This window comes from Anguilla anguilla, chromosome 6 (assembly GCF_013347855.1).
Source record: "Anguilla anguilla isolate fAngAng1 chromosome 6, fAngAng1.pri, whole genome shotgun sequence".
Lineage (NCBI taxonomy): Eukaryota > Metazoa > Chordata > Actinopteri > Anguilliformes > Anguillidae > Anguilla > Anguilla anguilla.
Window position 1 is genome coordinate 26,695,606 of NC_049206.1, and position 23,758 is coordinate 26,719,363.

At 39.5% G+C, this 23,758-nt stretch overlaps 2 protein-coding genes and 1 long non-coding RNA gene across 4 annotated transcripts; 2 read left to right on the forward strand and 1 right to left on the reverse strand.

Annotated features, from left to right (window-relative positions):
• The first annotated feature begins 2,742 nt into the window (after positions 1-2,742).
• Positions 2,743-5,776, forward strand: LOC118228981. The gene is made up of 2 exons (XR_004765590.1): positions 2,743-4,229; positions 5,256-5,776. It is a non-coding gene; the product is annotated as an uncharacterized LOC118228981 (long non-coding RNA).
• A 1,905-nt stretch (positions 5,777-7,681) lies between these two features.
• Positions 7,682-10,397, reverse strand: LOC118228980 (leucine-rich alpha-2-glycoprotein-like). Of its 2 annotated transcripts, none has more exons than XM_035420577.1 (2): positions 10,241-10,397; positions 7,682-9,408 (listed from the first exon to the last, which is right to left on the reverse strand). In XM_035420577.1, the coding sequence occupies exon 2, from the start codon at positions 9,388-9,390 to the stop codon at positions 8,371-8,373; it is 1,020 nt and encodes a 339-aa protein (XP_035276468.1). In that variant the 5' UTR covers positions 9,391-9,408; positions 10,241-10,397; the 3' UTR covers positions 7,682-8,370. The 2 variants fall into 2 exon arrangements, with proteins under 2 accessions (XP_035276468.1, XP_035276469.1); XM_035420578.1 differs by having other exon boundaries at positions 7,682-9,392; positions 10,241-10,387.
• A 1,587-nt stretch (positions 10,398-11,984) lies between these two features.
• On the forward strand, positions 11,985-23,535 carry LOC118229470 (solute carrier family 66 member 3-like). The gene is made up of 7 exons (XM_035421439.1): positions 11,985-12,308; positions 14,779-14,861; positions 17,128-17,197; positions 18,168-18,225; positions 19,855-19,975; positions 20,345-20,386; positions 22,064-23,535. The coding sequence occupies exons 1-7, from the start codon at positions 12,166-12,168 to the stop codon at positions 22,153-22,155; spliced, it is 609 nt and encodes a 202-aa protein (XP_035277330.1). The 5' UTR covers positions 11,985-12,165; the 3' UTR covers positions 22,156-23,535.
• Positions 23,536-23,758: the final 223 nt, after the last annotated feature.

A 23,758-nucleotide genomic window follows, 5' to 3' on the forward strand; every position in this document is an offset into this window, starting at 1 on the left:
AAAATTAGTTTTTGTAAGTGTAATCTTTTAAATTATCTTCGGAAAGTAGTTTGGGTCAATACAATCGTAAATAATATATAAAATAGGAAAAACATCAAACTGTGAAAATGATGAAAAATGATTATGCCTCTTCTTGTACAGGGGTAAGTTTGTTTTATGGTGAGGCAATCTTACACCTTACTTCCACAGAGTTGGAGAAGGTAATAGATAATTCACATTTCCTTTGGACTTCAGACTCCATTTATAAAGTGCTGGAAAAGCTAGCCATTAGCTACCAAATAGTGGTTGGAATAACACTACTATGGCAAGGTTTGAAAAAAGTATCCCAAGAAGCACTCACTAATGTCACCTATGTTTATAAAACTAGTTTGACCTAATGTTGGTCAAACTTTTACTACCTGTAGGGCTCTGTCACATTTACATAACACGCTAGTTTGTTTGATTCCATCCAAGACAGTGGGGTTCATCCTAACACCACAGCCTTAAACAAGTTAGCCACACATCAGCTCTTATGCCAGTTTAGACTTGTTTTACTGTAGAGGGTATTAGCCCCTCCTAAAATCAAATGGTTTCTGTTTAATTTGAGATTAGGGCAATTGTGGCTAACGTTAATAGTTAAATCAGGGCCAGAAGAATAAGGGTGTTGTAGGAAAAGGTTTAATTTACCAACTACACATGCAGACTCCCTCCCCATGAGTGTCCCATATGGGTTCTATGATTTAATAGTCATATGAATTGGGGTCTTGTTGTTTCAACAGTCGTTTCTGTCCCCAGATTGAACTGCCCATTTATGTTTATCAGAGCAGTATTGTCTACTTGCTTATTTTTATTTACCTTTGGCATGGAACACATCTGCCGATCCAAGAATGGTAACTTTGTTCCTCCAGCACGCTGTTCAGCACCTGAATGACCGGCGCCCAATGAAGTGCTATTAAAAGTATTGTCGGACCTAGAACCACACGAATTTAATTCACTGCAATTGTGTGATGGAGATTATAAAGCCTTTAGCGTGTGGATGAATAATTGTGGATGCTGTAGTTATTGAAATGATGGCTTTGACAAAGAAATCGGCAACAACGTATTTTCAGGTTTTCATAGAAACTGAGACTTTGTATAAACTGAATGGAGCAGCTACATGGCAACTGCATGAAATGTAACTCATTTGTGCGTGTGTGGTCCCCACAACCACCAAAGCTGCATCTTCTTTGTGGAATTGATAAGAGGAGAGTGATGGTGTGTAGGCACTGGAAAAAAGTGCACTTCAAGGAGAAGGGAGGGAGAAATGTGCTGAATTATTTTTGACTGAAGAAATAACTATTTTAAAAAAATTTCACTACTTTTTCCATTTTGTGTTTTGTCATTTTTGCACTTTTCTCAGCGATCCTGCAGCATGCCTCGATTCCTTTTGCCTTGGCCTTTATAACAAAGCTGCTATAATTTAAAAATACACTTTTTTAAATAATTAAAACATACACTGAATTTGATTCAGTCATGTCCTTTATTTCAAGAAAACAGTTTTGTAATATGTGGTTTCGTAAACTTTATGAAATAAGGTCATTGCCGGTGCAGAAATCAATGCTGTAATTCAGGACATCAGCGTGGCAGTAGTAGGTAGCAAAACAGGTTGTTGGCTAATTACACACCCAGCACTGGCTTAAGTTGTCATGGTTCTGTATTTTCTGTTTCTGTTTTTCCCCTTTTGGCAGCCAGATGGCGACACTTCAGTTTTGTGTTTCAGTTCGTTCTCCCTCGCTGTGTTAATTGTATTATTGGTTTTAACATTACATTACATTTATTTGGCAGACTTTTTTATCCAAAGCGACATACAAAAAGTGCATTTCATGGTCATAGACAACTACTAAACACAGGTTCAATAAGATACAATACTTATTTTGTACAACTATTTCTAACCAAGTACACAGTTTAGTTCATACAGTGAACACTATTCTGACCTAACCTCTGCAAAGCCAACTAGGCTAGAAGAATAAGCTACAGTATTAGGACAAATGCAAATTACCAAAAAGTGCTAGGGTGGGGCAACATGTAACAAGTGTCATAAAAGGGGGGGGGGGGGGTGAATTTAGAGTGAAATATACAGCGTGGTGGTAGTTAGTCTAGGTATAGTCTGAAGAGATGAGTCTTCAGGCCATGGCGGAAGATGGGTAGTGAGGGGGAGGTTCGGAGAGGGACGGGGAGTTCGTTCCACCACTGGGGAGCTAGGGTGGAGAAGCTCTGTGATCCCTTTGGTCAGGGGGGAGGGGTTACAAGGCGCCCTGCTGCCGCAGAGCGGAGTGGTCGAGCAGGCACATAGGATCGAATTATGTCCTGCAAGTAGATGGGGGCTGTCCTGTTGGCTGCAGTGTAGGCAAGGGTCAGGGCTTTGAACCAGATCCTGGCAGCGACCGGTAGCCAGTGGAGTGATCGCAGCAGAGGAGTGACGTGGGAGAATTTGGGAAGGTTTTTAATTATTCTATCATTGTTCCCACCTGTGTCTTGTTATCCCCTCCTTTTCTGGTTTGATTGTTCTTTGAGTTCACTTGTGTCTTGTTACCCTTGTCTATTTAAGTTCTTTGTTTCCTGACTCGGGTGCTGGTTCCTTGCATTTCATGTGTGTTTCTGCCTGCCTGTGGTTTGGACCTGCTTGTGTTTCTGCCTGCTTGTTTTCTGCCCTGCCTGTATTCGGCCTGCCTGTTTCTGTTCACTGTTTCTGTCCTTGTCATTTGTTTTGTTCCAAGTTTTTTTTTTTTTCTAGTGTTTGAGTTTTTGGTTTTGCATGTAGTGGCCTCTTTTTGGTTCCCTGTTTTGTTTATTGTTAATAGTAAAGTCTTTGTTTAAACTTTCCTTTTGTTTTTTCCACTCCGCGCCTGGGTCCTACCCTCCCGTACGTGACAAAATTGTCTCTAAAATATCTGACCTGCCCCCCAACAAGTGTTTCCCCCAAGCACATTTTTAGCATAGTAGGCGATGTTGTACCTTCCCATCACTCTAGACTGATCCTAGCTCATGTGCAGGAGCATGCCTTTACAAAACACAACTTGGGGAAGTTTGAGTAAGTAAAATCATAGCTGAAAATGCATTCCACTCAGGGAAGCCTTTTGGTTGTTTTCTTTAATTTATCTGAGCTTATGCAAATCAAACATACAGGTAATGTGGTGCTTCAATAGAGAGGGGAGAAAAAGTATTAACAAACCAAAAACAAAATATTTTAGCCTTACATTCTGTAGTTCATTTCATTAGGAGCTCATAGTATACAGTTGTTCATAATGAAGATAAGGAACTATGTTTTGAATTATATAAGCATTTTCAGTTTATAATTGACTTTGTTGTCCCTCAGGTAGGGGTGGTGGTTTGCTTCATGCAGTATTTACTGTTAATTTCAGGGTAGGGATGAGTAACTGTTTTGATTTATTAGAACATTTGCCTATGTTTGAAAATTGATTTGACTGTTTATCTCTGTTATCTTTTAGTGTAATAAAAGTGAACATCAAACATATATGTCATTGTTAAGCACAGCTTTAAAAAGCAAATTACCTGTTGATGAACTGATGTATTATTGATGTCATTGTAAAACCCTGCTTAATGCTTTAATATCTCAACAATAGCAATGCAAGTAATTGTAAAACATGGATTTTTGGCATTTTATACAGCTTTGGGTTAAACTCTGCAAACTCCAAGTTTTAGCCTCCCCACTTCTGTTTTTCTTTTACCCAGATATAAATACAAATAATTTTGTTGGTTGAACAAATACAGATACAAATACAAACAGTGGCATCTCCCTTCACCCCTAGAAAAGCAATAGGCCCACTTTATAATGTCAAGTTATCGAGTGGTGGGCCATCGGCTTTCCAACTCAGTTCTGAAGCTGTAAGCAACTATCTCACAAAATTTGGATGCTGCAATCCAACTGGGAAAAACTGATGGAAATGCAAAGAGAAAGCTATTGCAAATGGAATGCCATTAGCCGATACATTTCCAGAGCATTTCTCAGTGAGGGAGATATGATTGACTATTTATTGTCTTTCTCAGAAAGTGCTAAATTAAACGCAATTCTAAAAACCACCACATCTCACCACATATATAGGCCATTTTCGTTTCATCTCCAACACCAGGGAGACGAAAGCCATACATCCTGTTCCTCTCTTCAGCACAGAGCGGAGAGAAAGGAATCCAGCCCTCCTCATTGCAGAGGAGAGGAGTCCCATGTTTCAATTTTGTCCACTCATCGCCAGGTAAGAGTCCGGTGCTGAGCGCCATATACCCCATCACCAGGAGAAATGCAGTATGCTTCACAGATGACCCTGGCCGAAACCCTCTGTTTCCACAGGCATATTGCACTTCACATAGATAGTACCCCATCTCATACGCTGACTTCATGCTTCATAAGTAGGACGGAGTGTGGCACAGTGGGTAAGGAACTGCGCTTGTAACCGAAAGGTCGCAGGTTCGATTCCCGGGTAAGGACACTGCCGTTGTACCCTTGAGCAAGGTACTTAACCTGCATTGCTTCAGTATATATCCTGCTGTATAAATGGATACAATGTAAAGTGCTATGTAAAAAGTTGTGTAAGTCGCTCTGGATAAGAGCGTCTGCTAAATGCCTGTAATGTAATGTAATGTAATGTAATAAATGTCATAATGTCATGCTTCGTAAAAGGCAACTTAACAACTTATGCATATGTTATGCCAAATGTGATATCCCCAACAATGTCACCAGGCTAATGGAAATGTGAAGGAAAGTACAACTCTGGTAGGGGTGGAAAGTCACAACCTGTTTAAACCATTATACTGTATATATTTCCCATTTTTGAGCATACAATATATCTCAATACCTGGGTTTATGAAGGTTTTTTACTTTTAATTATCAAGGGTGCAAATACTTTTGGAGGACACTGTATATTCTACCAATTAAAACTCAGACTTAAATAGTTACCATTGAAAACAACACAGCAAATTTGACATTCCTGATAACGACCCATTATCTGTCACGTCGCCTGTCGCGCCTTCACCTCGTAGATCTTTTATTTTTGTACGATCTTTGGGATCAGCAGGAATTTGCACGCCCTCACTCATTGCTGTAATTGTGTGCATCTGTTTCCACTGTTTATATTCCCTGTTCACCAGTCACTCAGTGCGAGATTGTTGCCCGAGTTTACTGAGCCAGTCAAGAGGTTGTTCCTGCTAGTCTGATTGTCTGTTCGTTTTGATCCTTGCCTGTATCCTGAACACCGATTTCTGCCTGCCCGTTTCCGGACCAGCCTGTCTCGTTTTGACCCTGATTCTTCGCCTGCCGTTTATATACCTTTGCCTCGTTCTGCCCTGTACACCGACCTTCGCCTGTTACTGGACTACGGACCTGCTGCTGCCCCTTTCGTACTGTTGCTCCGCTGCTTGATTTCCTGGTTTACGAACTTAACCTGGATTTTGATTACGAGACCTATTATTCCCTTTTGTACTGTGCGTCGCCGATTGATTTCCTGGATCACGAACTGTTGCCCGTTAAACTGGGTGTGCTTATAATGAATCGGATATTTATTTCGGGGATAACTTCAGTTTCCGTCTGCATTTGGGTCCTGTACTCTCCAGTTCACCTCAGCTACCTTTCCTGCAGTTTCAATTAGGCTACTTCATGGAAAATTTTATATAAATATTAGCAGAATGTGTTCACTACCCAGATCCATTTCCTCATAACTTTTTATGATTTGTAATACTAAATTCTATTATTACCTATACTGTCTTAATTTGTCAATACAAGAATTAAATAAAATATTATTAGATATATTATGATATATTTACAGTGCCTTTGGGAAGTATTCAGACCCCTTCACTTTTTTTTTCTCATTTTGTTAGTCTTATTCTATAATTGAGAATAAAAATGAATTTAATCCATCTACACACAATACTCCATAATGATACATTGAAAACAGGTTTTCAGAGGTTTTTGCTAATTTATTGAAAATAAAAAATTTAAATAATTTACATTACATACAGTATTCAGACCCTTTGCTATGACACTCAAAATTGAGCTCAGGTGCATCCTGTTTCCATTGATCATAATTGAGATGTTTATACAATGTGATGGGAGTCCACCTGTGATAAATTAATTTGATTGGGCATGATTTGGAAAGGCAAACACCTGTCTATACAAGGTCCCACAGTTGACAGTACATGTCAGAGCAAAAACCAAGCCATGAAGTCGAAGAAATTGTCCATAGACCTCTGAGACAGGATTGTTTGGAGGTACAGATCTGGGGAAAAAATCTGCAGCATTGAAGGTCCTTAAGAACACAGTAGCCTCCATCATTCTTAAATGGAAGAAGTTTAGAACCACCAGGACTCTTCCTAGAGCTGGTTGCCCAGACAAACTGAGCAATCAGGGTATGAAGAGCCTTGGTCTGGGAGACTAAGAACCCGATGGCCACTCTGCCATGATGGTGGCAGCATCATGCTGAGGGGATGTTTTTCGGTGGCAGGAACTTGGAATCTAGTCAGGATCAATGGAAAGATGAATGGAGCAAAGTACAGAGAGATGCTTCATGAAAACCTGCGCCACAGTGCTCAAGACTCAGACTGGGGCAAAGGTTCACCTTCCAACAGGACAACAACCCTAAGCACACAAAGTCTGTGAATGTCCTTGAGTGGCCCAGCCAAAGCCCAGATTTGAACCCAATCGAACATCTCTGGAGAGATCTGAAAATAGCTGTGCAGCAATGCTCCCCATCCAACCTGACAGAGCTTGAGAGGATCTGCAGAGAAGAATGGGAGAAATACCCCAAATACAGGTGCGCCAAGCTTGTAGCGTCATACCCAAGAAGACTCGAGGCAGTAATCACTTCCAAAGGTGCCTCAACAAAGTACTGAGTAAAGGGTATGAATACTTATGTAAATGTGATCTTTCAGTTTTTTATTTTTTAATAAATTTGCAAAATTTTCTAAGCCTGTTTTTGCTTTGTCATTATGGAATATTGGGTGTAGATTGATGAGAATAAAAATGAACTTAATCTATTGTTATAAGTATGTAAAGTAACACATGTGGAAAAAGTAAAGGGGTCTGAATACTTTCTGATGGCACTATACATACTAATAAAATTAAACCCATTCCTCCTGTGTTTTGGGCTTGTGAAACCTGTGATTTTTCTCTCTTTGGCTGCCTAAAATCAGCACAGCTTCCTCTTTTGAAAAATGTTTCATCAATATTGACTCAAGATCTCGGTGGTAAGTCTGTTTGCGTCCATGATTCAGCTTGTGCTGTGTTTTACTAAGTAAACATTGATATAGATAACACACTTTCTTTACTGATAAGAAGAAATCATAAACATACACTATTATACAACTATTTATTTGCTGAATTCAAAAGTTTAAAATAAAAATTAAACAGTAGATGTGCCAGGTGCAAAAATGTAGGCACCCTTCCATTTGATGAATTAATACACTAATAGGAATACTGTAAAATTTACAGTAACTTGCTGGAAACTGTTAACTTGGAAGTTGCTGTAATATACAGTACTGTGCAAAAGTCTTAGGCACCCTAGATTTTTAAATATAATATATATTTGGTCTTAGATGTTTATTTTTTGTTTTCTGCATTAGTGTGTCAGTAGAAAAGAGCAAATTTGAGATTTCCAAACATGAATTTTCCAAAAAATGAAATTTTACAGATACATTTTTGTATTTTGTTAAATAGAGTAATATTTTAAGTAATAGACTACTTTTCAGATAAAAAGGGTCTCTGGAATTACCTGGAGAGCCAGGAGCAAGCTAAACAGCCAACATCTGCAGAAGAATTGTGGCAAGTTCTCCAAAATGCTTGGAACGACCTACCAGTCGATTTTCTTACAAAACTGCAGGACAGTGTACCTAAGAGAATTGATGTAGTTTTAAACGTAAAGGGTGGTCACACAAAACATTGATTTTAGTTTGTCTTTAACTATTTACTGCTCTTCATATTATTTTTTGATATTTATAACCTTTCATTTCATTATTTTTGAAAGCATCTTAGCTGTACAGCATTTTTTTTACAGGTGCCTATGACTTTTGCACAGTACTGTATTTCCTGATATGTTTACTGTAATAATACTACTTAAAGTAGATGGGTATTAAAGCAACTTACAAGCTAATTTCATCTAGAAAGTTACTATACATTTTACAGTACTGCTATTAGAGATGCACAATTATTTTAAATTTACTTAAATACATCAATTATCTTATCCACTTACTCCTAGTCAGGGTCACAGGACCTGGAGCCTATCCCACAATGCATTAGGTGACAGGGACAGGTCACCAATCCATTGCAGAGCACATATAGTAGTACAAGTTCAAAGCGATCTAGAGACATTTGAAGAAGCAGAGTTCAACCATTGTTCAGAATCTGCTTCAGTCTCTGCTGGTTGCCCCCCACTCCTCTTTTGTCAAAGATGAGATTACTCTGCCCTTCAGGGCTTCAGGTGTGGCACACTGAATTTCATCCAAAATGGTTTTGTCTTGGTGGCTGCGGAGCCACGTCCACAAGTAGGCCATGTCGCTGTCACAGTGCCAGGGGTTAAGGGAGAGGTCCAGGCCCTGGCCGCTGCTAGCACCCAGTGCAGGCAGGTCATCCAGAAAGTCGGGGGGCAGGTTGCGCAAGCGGTTCTGGCTCAGGTTCAGGACGTCAAGGCGAGAGAGACCCTGAAAAATGTTGGAGGAAAGCTTCTCCAGTCTGTTCTCCTGGAGGAACAAGTGGGTGAGGTTTAAGGTGTGCTGGAAGGAGGAGGGGTGCAGCCAGCTCAGTTTGTTCCCCTCCAGATGAAGTCGTTCCAGGTGAGTAAGTGGGTGCAGGGTGGCAGCAGGGATTTTCTCCAGCTGGTTGTTGCTCAGATGAAGCGTTTTCAACTGGGGCAGGTTATGCAGCAGGGCAGTGGGCAGGACCATCAGGCGGTTTGATGCCAGGTCCAGCCAGGTAAGGCTGCTGTTAGGCAGGAGCCAGTGGGCATCAGCCGTGGAAAGCTTGTTATCTCTGAGCACCAGGTTGAGCAGTGGGGCGTGGCTGAACACGCCTGGAGGCAGCTGCTGCAACTGGTTGCCCGTGAGGTCCAGGGTGTGCAGGTGGGGAAGGCCACTCAGCAGATCAGCTGGCAGCTCATACAGCTTGTTTCCTGATAGGTGGAGCTCCTGCAGGAGGGGTATGGCCTGCAGGTGCTGGGCTGAAATAGAGCTCATGTTGGTGAACTCAATGGACAGGGAAGTGGTATTGGCTGGGAGACCACTATCAGGAAAATGTGAAAGGGAGGGGCTGGTGCAGACCACCTGAGTGGTATTGGTAGAAAAGTAGCAGGTGCACAGATCTGGACAGGATAGGACACCATGGCAACAACAGCTGACCAGCACTGTCAAGGTGAATAGGTACCAGGTGCCCATTGCTGAAGAGTGGGAGGACTGAAATGAGACAACATCATATACAATAACATCATATACTCTCTTAATGTCCATCCAAAATCTAAAATTAATTAAAAACATTTTTTTAAACATTTTTTTTTAAATGCAGCGAATCAAAAATTGTAATTAAAACAGTTACATAAAAACAAGAAATACTGAATGGAAATACTTTGTTCTCAGTATTCTTCATCCATCCATTATCTATGCCCGCTTATTCCTGGCCATGTTCAACGGAGGTGACAGTTTGCAAGTTAATTGTCAGGTACGCACACCATTCACTCATACTTAGTGGCAATTTAGAATCTCCAAATAATCTAGCCTGCATGTCTTTGGACTGTGTTAAGGAACTGGAGTACTCAGAAGAACCCCACGCAGACATGGGGAGAACGTAAAGTTCACGGCCAGGATTTGAACCAGGCTACCTACTGTACCACCATGCCGCCCCAATGTTCTTCATAACTGACGTTTTGCAAACAAATAATTTTTATACATGCTTATGGAAGCATCTGCATTTGTTATGTTTCTTCATTTATTCAGGTTTTCACTCTCATTTGTGATCCATGTGCGTATATATATATATATATATATATATATATATATATCAACAAAACTTGTTCACTACAATGGCCATTACAACCCAGCTCATTTCCTCACATTTTGCATGTGATTTTTAATATTAAATTGTAAATTGTTTCTGGTTTCTGTTAATTGTGCACAACATTAAAAGTGTATTATTATTATTATTATTATTATTATTATTATTAGTAGTAGTAGTAGTAGTATACCATAGATATTGCATATGTATGCATATTGATAAAATAAAATCCCATACCTTCTGTCTTTTGAACTTCTGGAAATCTGTACTTTTTTCCTCTCTTTGGTTGCTTTATATCTGTGCAAGAAGAGCTTCTTTCAAAACTGTTTAAACACTATCGACGGGAAATCTGGCTGCTCAGCCTGTGTTTTCCCATGATTCAGTGCAGTGATACACTAAATAAACAGTGCCTCGGGTACAGAGAACACACAGTCCCCATTACTTTATTGATAAGAATAACCCATTCTGCAATGTACTGTTGCAAAAGCAAATACAAAAAGAAGTTAATAAAAATATACTTGAAGCAGGTTGGTGATACACAGTGTCTGTTAATATTAGCATGTCTGATTACATTCTGTTGATGAGTTATTAATAAATGTCTAGATAATACATACACTGTCTAGATTCAAAGACACATATGAGTAGATGTATTACTGATGTTTCAGTACAGCCAACATCATACTTCTCCACAGTGCTGAGTACTTGAAACTTTATATTCTGGTTGCTCATTCTGTCTGAAAATATTTCTGAAGAGATAGAGAGGTAATCATGACTTCAATATTACAAATTTTGTTGAATCTCTACATGAAAAAAGTCAACAGAACCTTTGTAGGGTACAAACTTAAAAGTTATGTGTCTGCCATTTCTAAAGTAGGCTATAATTACTATGTATTTACTGAAAATAAACAGTTTAAAAAAAGAAAACAGTAAATGTGGTATGAGCAAAAGTTTAGGCACCCTCTAGTTGATGCATTAATCATTTTTTAAAGGTCTTGTTTGACTTGTTCGGCAAATAAATAAATATACCGGAGGAGTACTGTCCGGAGTAGTAAGCACAATATGAACATGGGACTTTTATTCTTTACAAATCGGACACATACAAATAATTTGAAACCATTTGGCAACTCTATTTGCTAACAATGTTGAGGCGGGAGTAGGCCTACGTCTCCACTAAAATTTTAAAGAAAAAGTTTCATTTCAGGGGGTGATACTGGGGAGATTCTGACAACGTTATCATTTTCTTTGTTGTCAACGATCATGAAATTTATCTAAGCTAGTGTTACCCAATCCCAACTAACAGTTATAGTCTACAGTTTCACTTGTATGTATGTGTGCACATCTCTCTCCAGATTTATTTACCTGGTTCTTACATTTATATGCATTATTATTATCAGTTACTCATAACAAACACAGTACAACAATAAATGATATCTCAGCAAAAACACCTCTTCATTCAGATGGTAAAATAAAAAAAAAACACAGGGCCAAGTTATAAGAAATTATTTAGGAAGCATTAATTTTGGAATAGAGTTTGTTTAATTTGTGCAAGCTAAGATAGCCAATATTGTTTGTAGTAACTTAGCCTCATTATGATGTCAAAACTTTTAACAGAATCACTTATAGACAATGTTTTATATGTGTGAGTAACTAGGCTGATGAACATGGCGAACCTTTTTTATACGGTACAATTTATGGGGGGGTGGGGGTTACAAGCTTAACTGTTTCCTATCTTCTGATAGGCTACATGTCACAATTGTGTCGGCTAAAAATGGTTGTAAGTTCCTGTTTGTCCTGTATGGCCTCGAAATTGTAATGGCCTATCTTTTTTTTTTATTTTTTTTATTAAATTATTTTATTTATTCAAGTGAGAAAAAAAAAATAAAATCCAAGCTCCAACATTATATCCATGAATGCCTTTACCCTTGAATTTAAACTGGTGTGACCACGCGCAAATGTTGGGTAGTCGGGTTGCTTCGACGAGCCGCCGAGAGGTCCACAATATACCGAGTTCATGCCTGTACAAGAGAATCTGGGATCAGATTGCACTTTACTTACTGTCTTGGTATCGGCTACATACTGAAGGACGCTGCCAACAGTCTGGGACTGCCAAGAGAGTCAGTGAATCCGGGACGATATCTTATCCTTTCCTGTATCATTCAGAAATGGGGGATGCGATGCTGCATGTCGCTAACCTGAGCACAATGTTGTCGTGCATGGTGCTCAAACTTCCTCAAATATTTTTGCTTACGAAGCTTAAATCCACCAAAGGCGTCAGTCTGAGAGCCTTGCTTTTGGAGCTTACTGGGTAAGATTGTATGCAGTGTCCCTGCTCCGCCTGCACACAATGACATCTAGTGCGTGATTTATCCTGATTTATAAAACTGAAACTCTATATTGCTGAGCTAATAACTGAAGCTGTAATCCATATTAAAACGAGATACGATTGTATTATACATTTTATAAATGGAATATTTTTTGATGCAGAGACAAATGTGTTACAGAACCTTTTTTTATTTATGGTGACTTCATCTCTTTCTTCAGGGTTCGGTATCTAAATGTAAAAAAAATAAAATAAATGTAGGTCATCTCATGCAAAAAAGCTGGAAAAGTAGAGTAAACGGATCCATTCACAGCTAATTTAACACATTATTATTATTATTATTATTAGTATTATTAGTATTATTATTATTATTCGTAGTAGCCTACTGCAAGAACAATTATGCCAGGCTACTGGAACTTGGGAGCTTGATGTCTATATATTGAATATGCATATATCAGTAGGATGACAGTAGGATCTCTTGTACTTTCAGACAGAGCAAGGATGGCTTATTCATTCAATCATATTTCAAAGGTAGTGCATGATGTACTGCATAATTGTGCGGTATCCCCCCTGGTGACCTGGACAAAATAAACATGTGCCATCTTCAAACTGAATACGAGTCATGCCAGATCATATTTTTTTTAAATAAATATTTACTTCATCACACATAATGCCATCATTTAATTTTTTACATAAATAAATAAGTATTTCCTCTTTCGCAGTTTTACTTCTGCACATTCATTTCAAGAAAGTATTTTGCTTTTTGATTCTAGTTATCCTGTTGCAAGAGTACAATATGTACAGTGTGCACTTACTGATTCTATCAAAGACCTTTACAAAGACTTTTACATTAAAGGTAATACCAGTGTCAGCTATGCAGAAACATGAAGGAGGATGAAGTAGGAACAAGTTCAGTGATAGTCACTGTCAGCTTTTCAATGCGATTGGCACAGCAGGCATATCGGACTTGAATGCCTTGTCCTGATGTTTCTGTACTGTTACCAATATACCATATGGGTTTCTTATGATACTCATGTGGAATATCTTGTTGCATCTTTGATCTGCAAAAAGTTTTTTGTTTATTTTTTTAATCCAAACTGGAGTCAGTTTAACAATTTGAAGTGGTTCTCTGTACTGTTCCACTTCCAAGTGAATTTAGTTTTTCCAAAAATGTGATGTGGCATTTCTGTCAAAATTGTGATTTTGTAAATAGAAATGTAATGGTTTTAGTACATTTTGGTTCTTGCAATGTCACATGCTACAGTGTTACCACAGTTACCAAAAAATACTGGCTAAATACTAAAAGGAAAACCATGGAAGCTTAATGGACCCACATAGTGTTATATTATCTGTATCAATTTGTGACCGAATTCTCTGTTTACATGTTTGCAAGGGCTGAGAGTCACTGTGATTTTATATTTTGAAAATTCCAAGGATCCACACTTAATGTGCTGTATAGGAATGCTTGGTAGATGGCATACTTGTCATTCCAGTATGATTTGTATCCCATACAATGCACAGACACAGATTAAACATTTCTTTTGAAGTTCTACTAAAGTAATTTGCTCTTTGATTCTGCCATCACTGATACAATATTCATGTCATAATTTTTTAAATTTATTTTAACCACAATGTGTTTGTTTTGTACTTCAGTATTCTACTTTTTTTTCTTCTTTCCTTATTGCGAAACACTGACCCTTGGGAGTCGGTGGTGGTTTGCATTGCTGTAGCTGCCTATTTTATGCTCAGTATAGCTCTGCAGCTGTGGCTGCCGTAGCAACTGTCATTCAAAACTGCAGTAGCATTCTGAGGGACCTCACATGGGCAATGGTTGGGGGAAGGGGCTGGGTCATTCTGAGGAGAAAGGCAGACAGAGAGAGAGAGAGAGAGAGAGAGAGAGAGAGAGCAGCAAGTGTTGCACAAAATGTAAAAACAAAAAAAACAATTAACCAATTTCCACACACAGCATCAGGTTGACTGACTCTAATGTAGTAAAGTACGGATTAATTAAATCCAAAAGATTATTTTGCATATAGAAATTGGATATAATCTGCTGTTCACTCGGAACAGTTTGTTCTGCTGGTTTATTAGAATGTAGGTAACCATTGAAAACTCGTGAAAATATGTCAGGATTCTTTCATTGTAATTAATGAAATACTCTTAATGTGTATATACTCTTAATTGTATAATTACTTAATGTGACTTAAAAAACATGTATGATCAAATTGTCAAAGACTCCAATTGAACACACAACCAGTCGTCAGGTTTTAGAGGGCCATGCAAGATGGAATCCAATGAGAAGCTAACAGACTTGCCAAAACTGAACAAACTCCCCATTTTGTGCATTCATATCACAAACACAGCTTTAATAAAGGAATCTCACTGGAAAATGTGAGCTATTGCTCCAGGCATTTGGGATGTCCAGAGCTAGTGGTTGTTCGTCTGTCTGTTTCAGGTACATTGTGTTTGTCACTTATCAGATGTCCTATGAATACCCGTTGCCCACCTACATGGAATACCCTGTTCTGATCTCCCAAGGTATGCCTCTGTTGAGTCAGGCATCGTATCAGTTATCCAGGAGTGTAGAGGAATGTGGAAGCAGGGTGGCAGTAGCCTACAGTGTCATACTGTACAAAACCACAGCTTTGTCCAAAACAATTCAATATGTTGCACTATAATTTTGCTCAGTACAATATTGAATTATTTTGGACAAAGCTGTGGTTTATAAATACAGCTTGTTATGAAAGTCAAGTACTTACTTTCTCTAAGCCCATTTTGAAACTAGCACTCTTTCCCGGGACCCTGATGTCCTTCCTACTTCTGCCCTTCCTCTTCTCTTGGCGATAACGTCAGCCAATCAGTGGGCATGTGCAACTTGCCTGGATATAGCCTGTTACAGTATAGAACTAACAAAATAAATTTTCTTGAATACTTCATGGTTCAGCTATGATGTTGGTGTTTATCCGTAGGTTCAATTTAGAGATTTTTAAAAGCTGGGCATGCTGTGTGCCAGGTTTCTTGCATGTTGTTCAAACTGTTTTGGAAGGGATTTTTTTTTTACAATTTTTTAAAATCCAGTAATCAGATACGTTCACTAAGCATTTAATAGACATAAATGATATGTATGGAAGGATTTAGATATATAGATGAGGGACAAATTAAAGGAAAAACCTGAATAAATGAGTGGAGAAGCATAACGAATGCAGATGTTTCTATACAGGTGTACTGCACGACACAATTAAGCAATTAACATTCTATCATGCTCTGTGGCATGTATACAAATGCTGAGCAGGCCCAGTTGACCTCGATTTTGGATCAAGGTGGCAAGAGGAAAATATCTGAGTGACTTTGAAAGACGGTTTATTATTGGGACACAGATTGCAGGAGCTTTAGTCATGAAGACTGCTCAACTGGCAGGAGTTTCAATACTAACACTGATTAAAGTGACATCTGCATTTAGATCGAAGGCAAAGACATCAGTAAATAGGGTCAGACATTGTGATCAAAAGCACACATTCAATGACCATGATGCTCATGCATTAGTGTGATATGTAAAGAAAAACAAGAGAAACTCTTCCTCAGGTGAATGAAAATGTCAATGCAGGACGTGATCTGACTGTGTCAGCAAGAACAGTCCGTCGACAACTACATAGAGAGGGTTATTATAGCAGGGTTGCCATGAATAAACCCCTCATTACAAAGACAAATGCACATTTGAGAGTTAAGTGGTGCAAACATCATAGGAACTACAGAGATGTGGAAAAAAGTGAAATGGTCAGATGAGTCGTCCTTCATCATAATCTCAACAAATACATGTGTGGTGTACATCAAGAGAAACAGTACATACCTGAATGGTTGACACCTACAGTGAGGGGGTCCGATGGCTCTGTCATGCTGTGGGGAGCATTTTCCTAGCATGGTTTGGGTCCACTTGTCTCCTTAGAGGGAAGGATCCCTGCAAATCAATACAAAGTTATTCTGAGTGATCACCTTTATCTTATGGTGAAACTTTTCTATCCTGATGAGAGTGGTTTTTTCCAGGGTAACAATGCCCCCTTCTACAGGTCACGAGCGGACACTCAATGGCTTGATGAGTTTGAAAATGATGTTAATTATATGCTATAGCCTTCGCAGTTACCAGATCTCAACCCAATTGAACACTTACGGGAGATTTTGGACCGACGTGTTAGACAGCGCTCTCCTCCACCATCATTGAAATGTCAAATGAGGGAATATCTTTTGGAAGAAGGCTGTTCCATCCCTCCAGTAGAGTTCCAGAGACATGTAGAATCTTTTCCATGGTGCATTTAAGCTGTTATGCCAGCTTGTGGTGGTGCAACACCTTACTGAGACACTTCATGTTGGTTTTTCCTTTAATTTGTCTCCTGTCTGTCAATCAGCCTCTTCAACAAAACTGGTTTCCTGCACCATTTTCCTTTATTTATTATCTCTGCGTGAAAGTTTCATGGTTATACATAATTATAGAATAGACCAGGACTAGGAGACAGATAACTAAATAATTTGCATATTAATAAAAACTGTGGATGTGTACAATGACGTGGCTGTTTAACAACTGGCTAGAAATGAGACTGTAGCAATCCAGTAGTGCTGGGAGGAGGGAATTACTGGCTTAAAATGAAATCAAGATTCTGTAGTTTTGATAGTGTGGGCTGTTATGTGCCATGTTTGTGACAGTGCGTCGTTAAATGGGACGGGCTTGTGACAGTGTGTGTAAAAATAATTATAAAAATAATAATAATTTTATGACAGTGAGTTTTATTCTTTGTGTGCTGGTTTGTTTCAGACACCATACTTCTGTTTCTGATCCTGCACTACAACGGGAACCTGAGGCAGAGTGTGATCTACAGCACAATGTATCCTCTGAGAACAATGCTTCTGCAGCTACCACTCCAATCATTCGCACCTGCAGGCACTGCTCTGCCCAGTTAAAGCAGCACCACTTTAGGCACCACTTTAGCTTGGACCATATTTACACTATTGTTTAAATTTGTTTTTGGATCAGCCTTTGTAGCATGGAGATACGGGAACAACACGTGTCATGTTCTTTGGCTATGCATACAATTGCACAGTGGGTATGGGGGCATGATGTATGAGGACATGTAACAATGGTTTATTAAAATGTCATTTATCTTGTTTGGTAAGATTGTCAGTTGTATTGAATAATCCATTGACAGATAAGCTAATTTTTTTAAAATCTTCATTGTCTCATGGTGTTTTCTTCTGCTTTTCAGTTTTTCCAAATTTTGTTTTTCAATGACGTAAGATAGCTAAAACACAAAATAAATTCAAATTCAGTAAATCAATTCAATAATTTCAAAAGTAATGGTTACAGTTAAGAGGTATAATCCTCAATTGTCTGTATGTCATGATGCTCTCAAAGCTAGCTAACAAATATTGATACTTTATGATGCCAGAACAGATTAATGGATCTTTACATCATCAGTATACTTTGAATTTTGGCACAGACAATCAAGACTTGCCTACTTTTATCCACAATTCTAATATTTTTTTAAAGAACATTCTGCACAATTTTATGATGCAGAGAAAAATCACATCACTTGGATCACCCATCCAGACTGATCACATCTGCATCTCCTAATCTCAGACATGTTCCAGTGGTATGTTATGCTTGGTTACATTAAGTATGTGTGTACCGGTAACCATTTTAATAACAGAAAATGTTAGTTAAAAAAAGTTATTTAATAAATTAAAATATGCGTAACTCTTTTTAATAACAAAAAACGTTATTAAAAAAGTTATATAAAAAATGAAAATATGCTAGGAAATAATGAAACTGTTGAGGCCTTTGACGCATATGCCCAGGTTTGTAGGGGGATGGCAGCTACTCACACGTCAGAAGTGGATCCTTGATTTGGCAATGGTAAGTCTGCACATAGCCTTTGTCTTCATCCTACACTGTTTCGCACAGTTTCTGTAAATCTTTGTAAACCTAGCCTGCCCATGCAGGCCTCTCACGCTTTGTTATCAGCCTATTAGAGAAGTATATCGCCATATTTTGGGAGGTCTACGGAAATATCTGACTCTTGGATTAATGAATCACTGGAGAGTAGATAGTAAGTAGTAGTAATATCACTGACTGTACCATCTGAGGATCCTGTTTACTTTGGCAATGAGCATGGAGGTTAAATCCAGTGAACCGAAGCCTCGAAGCCCCATGTCCAAGTCAGGGATCTGCCAGCCACCTATCTGGGCCTTCATGGACAACCTGATAGTTACCTTGAGGTTGGTACCCAAAGGTAGATGGTTCCTGCAGGGGCTTGAGAGACTGATAGGGTGGGCTGTCGGCAACACGGAGGCTGCTGAGAAGGCCTGCAGATGGTTATGGTATCAGAAGATCAGATCCGTGCGAGGCTGCTACTAGGGTACAAGTCTAATCAACCTCGGCTGGGTCATTGGGTCATGGATGTCTGATGTTGAAAGACAAAGAACACTGGGTTTCCTCTGGTTACATCATAGGTTCCCCACCTCTAGGGCTACTGTTGCTCTTAACTCTGCACTTGTCTTCTCATTGTAAGTCACTCTGGATATGGGTGGCTGCTACATTGTTAGTCCCCACTTACATTGGACATACTGGACACGGGGTAAACCTGGTGGTGATTGCACGACTTAGATGTTGGCAGGTACTCGTTATTTTTACAGTACATGCAAAGTAGGTTGTATAAAAGTGTGAACTCCTAATTTACATGCTGTGGAACTAGGTCTTTTATAAAATAACTAAGGCAAAGCCAAGAAGAAAACTGTCTTTCAGACAAATACATTTATTCTCTTAATAATTTATTTGCTCAAAATAAAGATATATGATTGTCCAAATGCAATAATTCAAACAAAAAGAAAAAGGAAGCCTGGATTGTAATTACTATGGTTGCCACCCGTTCCTTATGATATGGAATCACCTGTATTAAAGAATAAAATGTTATTTATTAAATCCAGAGGTGGAAAGTCCAGGGGTCAGAAAGTAAAAGTCCTGCCATTTATTTCTTCCACCCATTAACTCAGCCAGCTGATTCTCCTAACTAGTTCTACCTCTTGGCTGAAGAATTGCGCTAATTAGCGAATCCAGATGGTTGGAGCAAAATACTGGGGAGGACGTTTACTTTCTGAACCTGGATTTTCCACCTCTGACTAAATCAAAAAGGGCTTTCTATTCATAATTTTTCAACTCAAAATTTTACACACAGAGTTTGTAACAATAGTGAGAATAACATAATCATTAATAAATTCAAGCCAGTTTCAAGCTGCAAGCACTGCTCCACTGTGTGTGTTCGTCAGAAGCATGGATGTTGTCATTTTTTTTCTATCCTTAGACAGCAACCTTTCAAACATGTTTGTCCAAATTGCGTGGCTGCTTCCTTATTTTTCTGCATTGAAGTTGACAACCCTAACTGGCCCCTGAAGATGTATCTTTCCATCTTCCACAGATTTTCCAATTTATCAGATAATGTTAGTTCTTGCAAAGTAGAGTCTTTATCCTGGATCCCTTCTTCTTCAGAGTCTGTGCACCTTTATCAGTGCCGGCAGCAAGTTTGTGCAGCTGCAGTGTCTGTGGGAGTCCAAGGACTCTTCGCGCATCAGCGCTCTGTCCTGGACCATGTCAACCTACACCTGCATGGGTGAGTCTGGCGTCACCACACCTGCATCTCCAGCAACATGTCCCAGTAAAACGACACCAGTCCCAGCAGGTCTGTACACCAGGACTAGCATACACGGGTCCTCCTACACACAAACACACGTGTACACCGACTGCATGTTAATACATTTCCATTGCCCAGTATGCTTTCACCTGTCCCACCACACCTGTACACCTGCCCTAGCACACCTGAATCTCCCAGGACTCCAATGTAGTTGTTTCAGCTCTGAGAGACCTGCACAGTCAGATGAAGTTGACCATATTTCTGTGTAGAGCACTCGTAAGTGCACCAAGCTAGCCACACAACTGCCCTGAATTGGGCCTGACCTGTAATTTATTTTGCTTGTTTCAGCAAGGATTTTCACCACAGTTATGACAACAGGGGACCTGCAGGGTGAGTGCTGTAGTTGTGTGAGAATAAATTGATGTGATAGACTTACAGAGACCTGACAATGAAATATAATGACAAAGAGGCTCAGATGACTGACAACTAAATATTCTGGCTCTTAAAAGATAATAATGAGTGTATGTATATTGAATAGTAATTGATTTGTACTTTGTAAGCTACGGGCCAGGGCTACTGTCGGACGGGGGGGCGGGCGGGGTACCAGGGACCAGGTACACTGTCCCAAGCTAATATACCGTCGAATTTAACCAGGCATCGTAAAGACAGATCTACCTCTGACGAAAAAGACCTGCTGGAAATTCACCATTAAAATTCTGAATTAATTGTGTCATGTGGTGCACATTTATTTTCGTTTCTGATTTTTAAAAGGTTTATTTTATTATATTTTTCACAATTAAATTTTTCTTAATTAGCCTTATAGTTTTCTAAATTACTTGGTTCAGTTGAGGTGAAATCAGCTGGGTTTTAATTGCTGAAAGTATGGAAACCTGACCACTGTAACTTTTTGTTAAAACATATTTGAATTAATCTTTATTGTTGGAATTGTGTCGAGATGTAAAAATACACAGTGAATCCTGTAGCCATATTTGAAAAGCACTGCAATGCATTAGGATTATTTAAAATGTCCAGATAAATGCAGTATTCTCTGGACAAAGTGTTGGACTTCAATCAAACCATTCTGTCAGCTGTAACTAGAAGCAGGAGTGCTTATTCAAAATTGGGGTGTAAACCTAGACAGATAAAATGTTCTGTTAGCACTGAAACTGTCGTGTTTCAGTGTTTAACCATACTGCAACAGGCACTACTTTATTTGATTAGCTGTGTGTGCGTGTGTGTGTCTGGCTGCATTTTCTCTTGAACTTTGCGCATGCATGTGTGTTTGTTCAGGATCTTTGTGCGTGTGGGTCGGGGGGCGGGTGGTGGGGGCGTCGGGGTGGGGAATTCAGGACCTGTATGCAGGCCTACCGTCGCATGACTTGTTTATAGCCTTCCCAAGCATGTGCACTTCACACCCCTCCTCATGTCACTTCATTGGCTGCCTGTTACTGCTTGCGTCAAGTTTAAAGCCCCAACCAGATCTCTCAGCTCTGCAACTTTAGGACGACTGGCTGTCCCCTCCCTCCATAGTCACCCCTCCCAGTGTCTATCTGTACTGGCCCCTCAGTGGTGGAACAAATTACCCTGTGGTCAGGACAGCAAAATTGTTGTCTACCTTCAGATGCAGAATGAACACCCACCTGTTCAGACTGCATCGTGGTTCCACTCCCATTCCTAGCCCCTCACATTCCTAGCTTTTGTATTAGGCATTTTTTTTTTACGGTTTTAGGTATTTCTTCTTAGGCCTTGTATGGAAATATTGTCTATGAAATCAGCCATTATATTTAGTTTCTTGCTTTTCATAACCTATGTGCATTAGCATTTTAGTGTTACTGCACATATATGTGTTGTTAGCCAGGTCTGGCACTACTATATAAATCAAGTGAATTCTCTTCTGTTCTTTCACCTACATTGTAAGTTGCCCTGTATAAGAGCATCTGCTAAATGAAAGGAAATGTATGTCTGTGTGGATTCAGGGTCTATGTGTGTGTCTGTGTAGACACTGTGTTTCAGGATCTCTCTGTATGCGTGCAGCATGTATTAAAACTGTGTTCTGGCTCCTCACAGTTATGGCCCGGTTCATCGTCATGACAGCACTGAATGTGTGGGTGACCGCAACGGTGCTGTACTACAAGCAGGGCGGCAAGAAGCTGGACTAAGTCTCACACTCCTTTCCTTTCTACACCAAATCTTGTACCCTTAAACCTTTTACATTGAGCCATAAAATCTTGGACTTTCTACTCTGAATGTCATACCTTAAACCAGGGCAACTGCAATAGCAAGTGGGCCAAATAGGAAAATCACTGGGGGTTCGTGGGCCACACAGAATACTTTGTCAATTAAGGAAGAAAACGAGCCATGATTTGACTTGTAGTGCCTCTTCACATTGTATTCTTTCATCACTGCAATGCATTCGTTGCACAATAAACACCGGTTTATTACTTGTTGCGGCTGGAAAAGTAAATAAATACTTGTCAGTCCATTCACTCTGGAATTCGCGATTTTCATAATCAACTTTACGTCTCTTTGACTATGAGAGAGACATTTTGAAGCTTGTTGTTAGCTTAGCTAACGTGAGTTTCTCCGTGGCCCGCCAGCCCAGAATGCAACGTGATGCTTGACTGAGCAGAGCGGGTGTAATCCTGTTGCAGCCACTCACAGCACATAGGTGCTTTAAAAAGACATAACCAATACCATATTGGTTCAGATGTACAGTACAGTCTATGGTTCAGATGTCTCAAAGTAGCTCAGAGATATGTACCTTAGTTTTATTTATCATATCACACACATGCCAGCCTGATTTGCAGGCAGCCTCTTGCGGGCCATAGAAAAATTCAAAATTGCCATATCCGGCCCGCAGGCTGCTAGTTGAATAGGCCTGCCTTTAACCTTCTACACTGAGTAATTAAAACCTGGACTTACTACTCTGAATGTCATACCTTAAACCTTCCACATTGAGTCATAAAACCTTGGACCTTCTACTCTGAATGTCATACCCTTAAACCTTCTACACTGAGTCTCATAGCCCCCACCTTTCAACAGACTCACTTAATTCAGCAGGGTCTCACGGCAAAGCTAGTCACTGACCATAATATGCCTGCCATGCACTGCTCCTTGAAAATACCCAAAATGTCCAGAGCATTTCTTGAAGTGACCTTTGTTCATTTGTGTTTGTGAAACAAGATGGACTGACATGGGTCTATAAGTGTCCTGTATTGTAACAGCCTTGTTCCAGAGATGTTTTACAGGCTGGTAGGCATTTTAGTGTAGATTAATATTTCTTAGTGAAACATTTTATCTGAAACTTAAGAATATGTTCATTTTATATCCTTGTTATCTGAACTCCCACATGCAGAAATACAGTGGCCTCCAAAATGATTGGCACAGCAGAGGATGTCAGACCATGGTCTGGTGGTCTGAGATACCAGGGTTGGAGGTTGGATGGGGGGTTGCATGGAGAGGGAGGGGTGCAGGTTTACCTCATTTGGATTTGATACAGCGTATGACTGTTTTTGTACATATCCACATCAATAAAGATACACAGCCTTGGATGACTCCTGTTGTACAGTGCTCTTTCCTTCCAACCAAAACACTGGAAATACACTATTTAAATTCATACAGACTGAACTGCTCCTCATGAGCTCATCATAAAAAGGAGCATGAAAAATTAGTGAAGAGAATATTTTAATCAGCTGAATGATTAAATAAAGGATTATCCAAATGTGTTAACAGAGGAAACAGCAATTTATTTAATTCCCCATG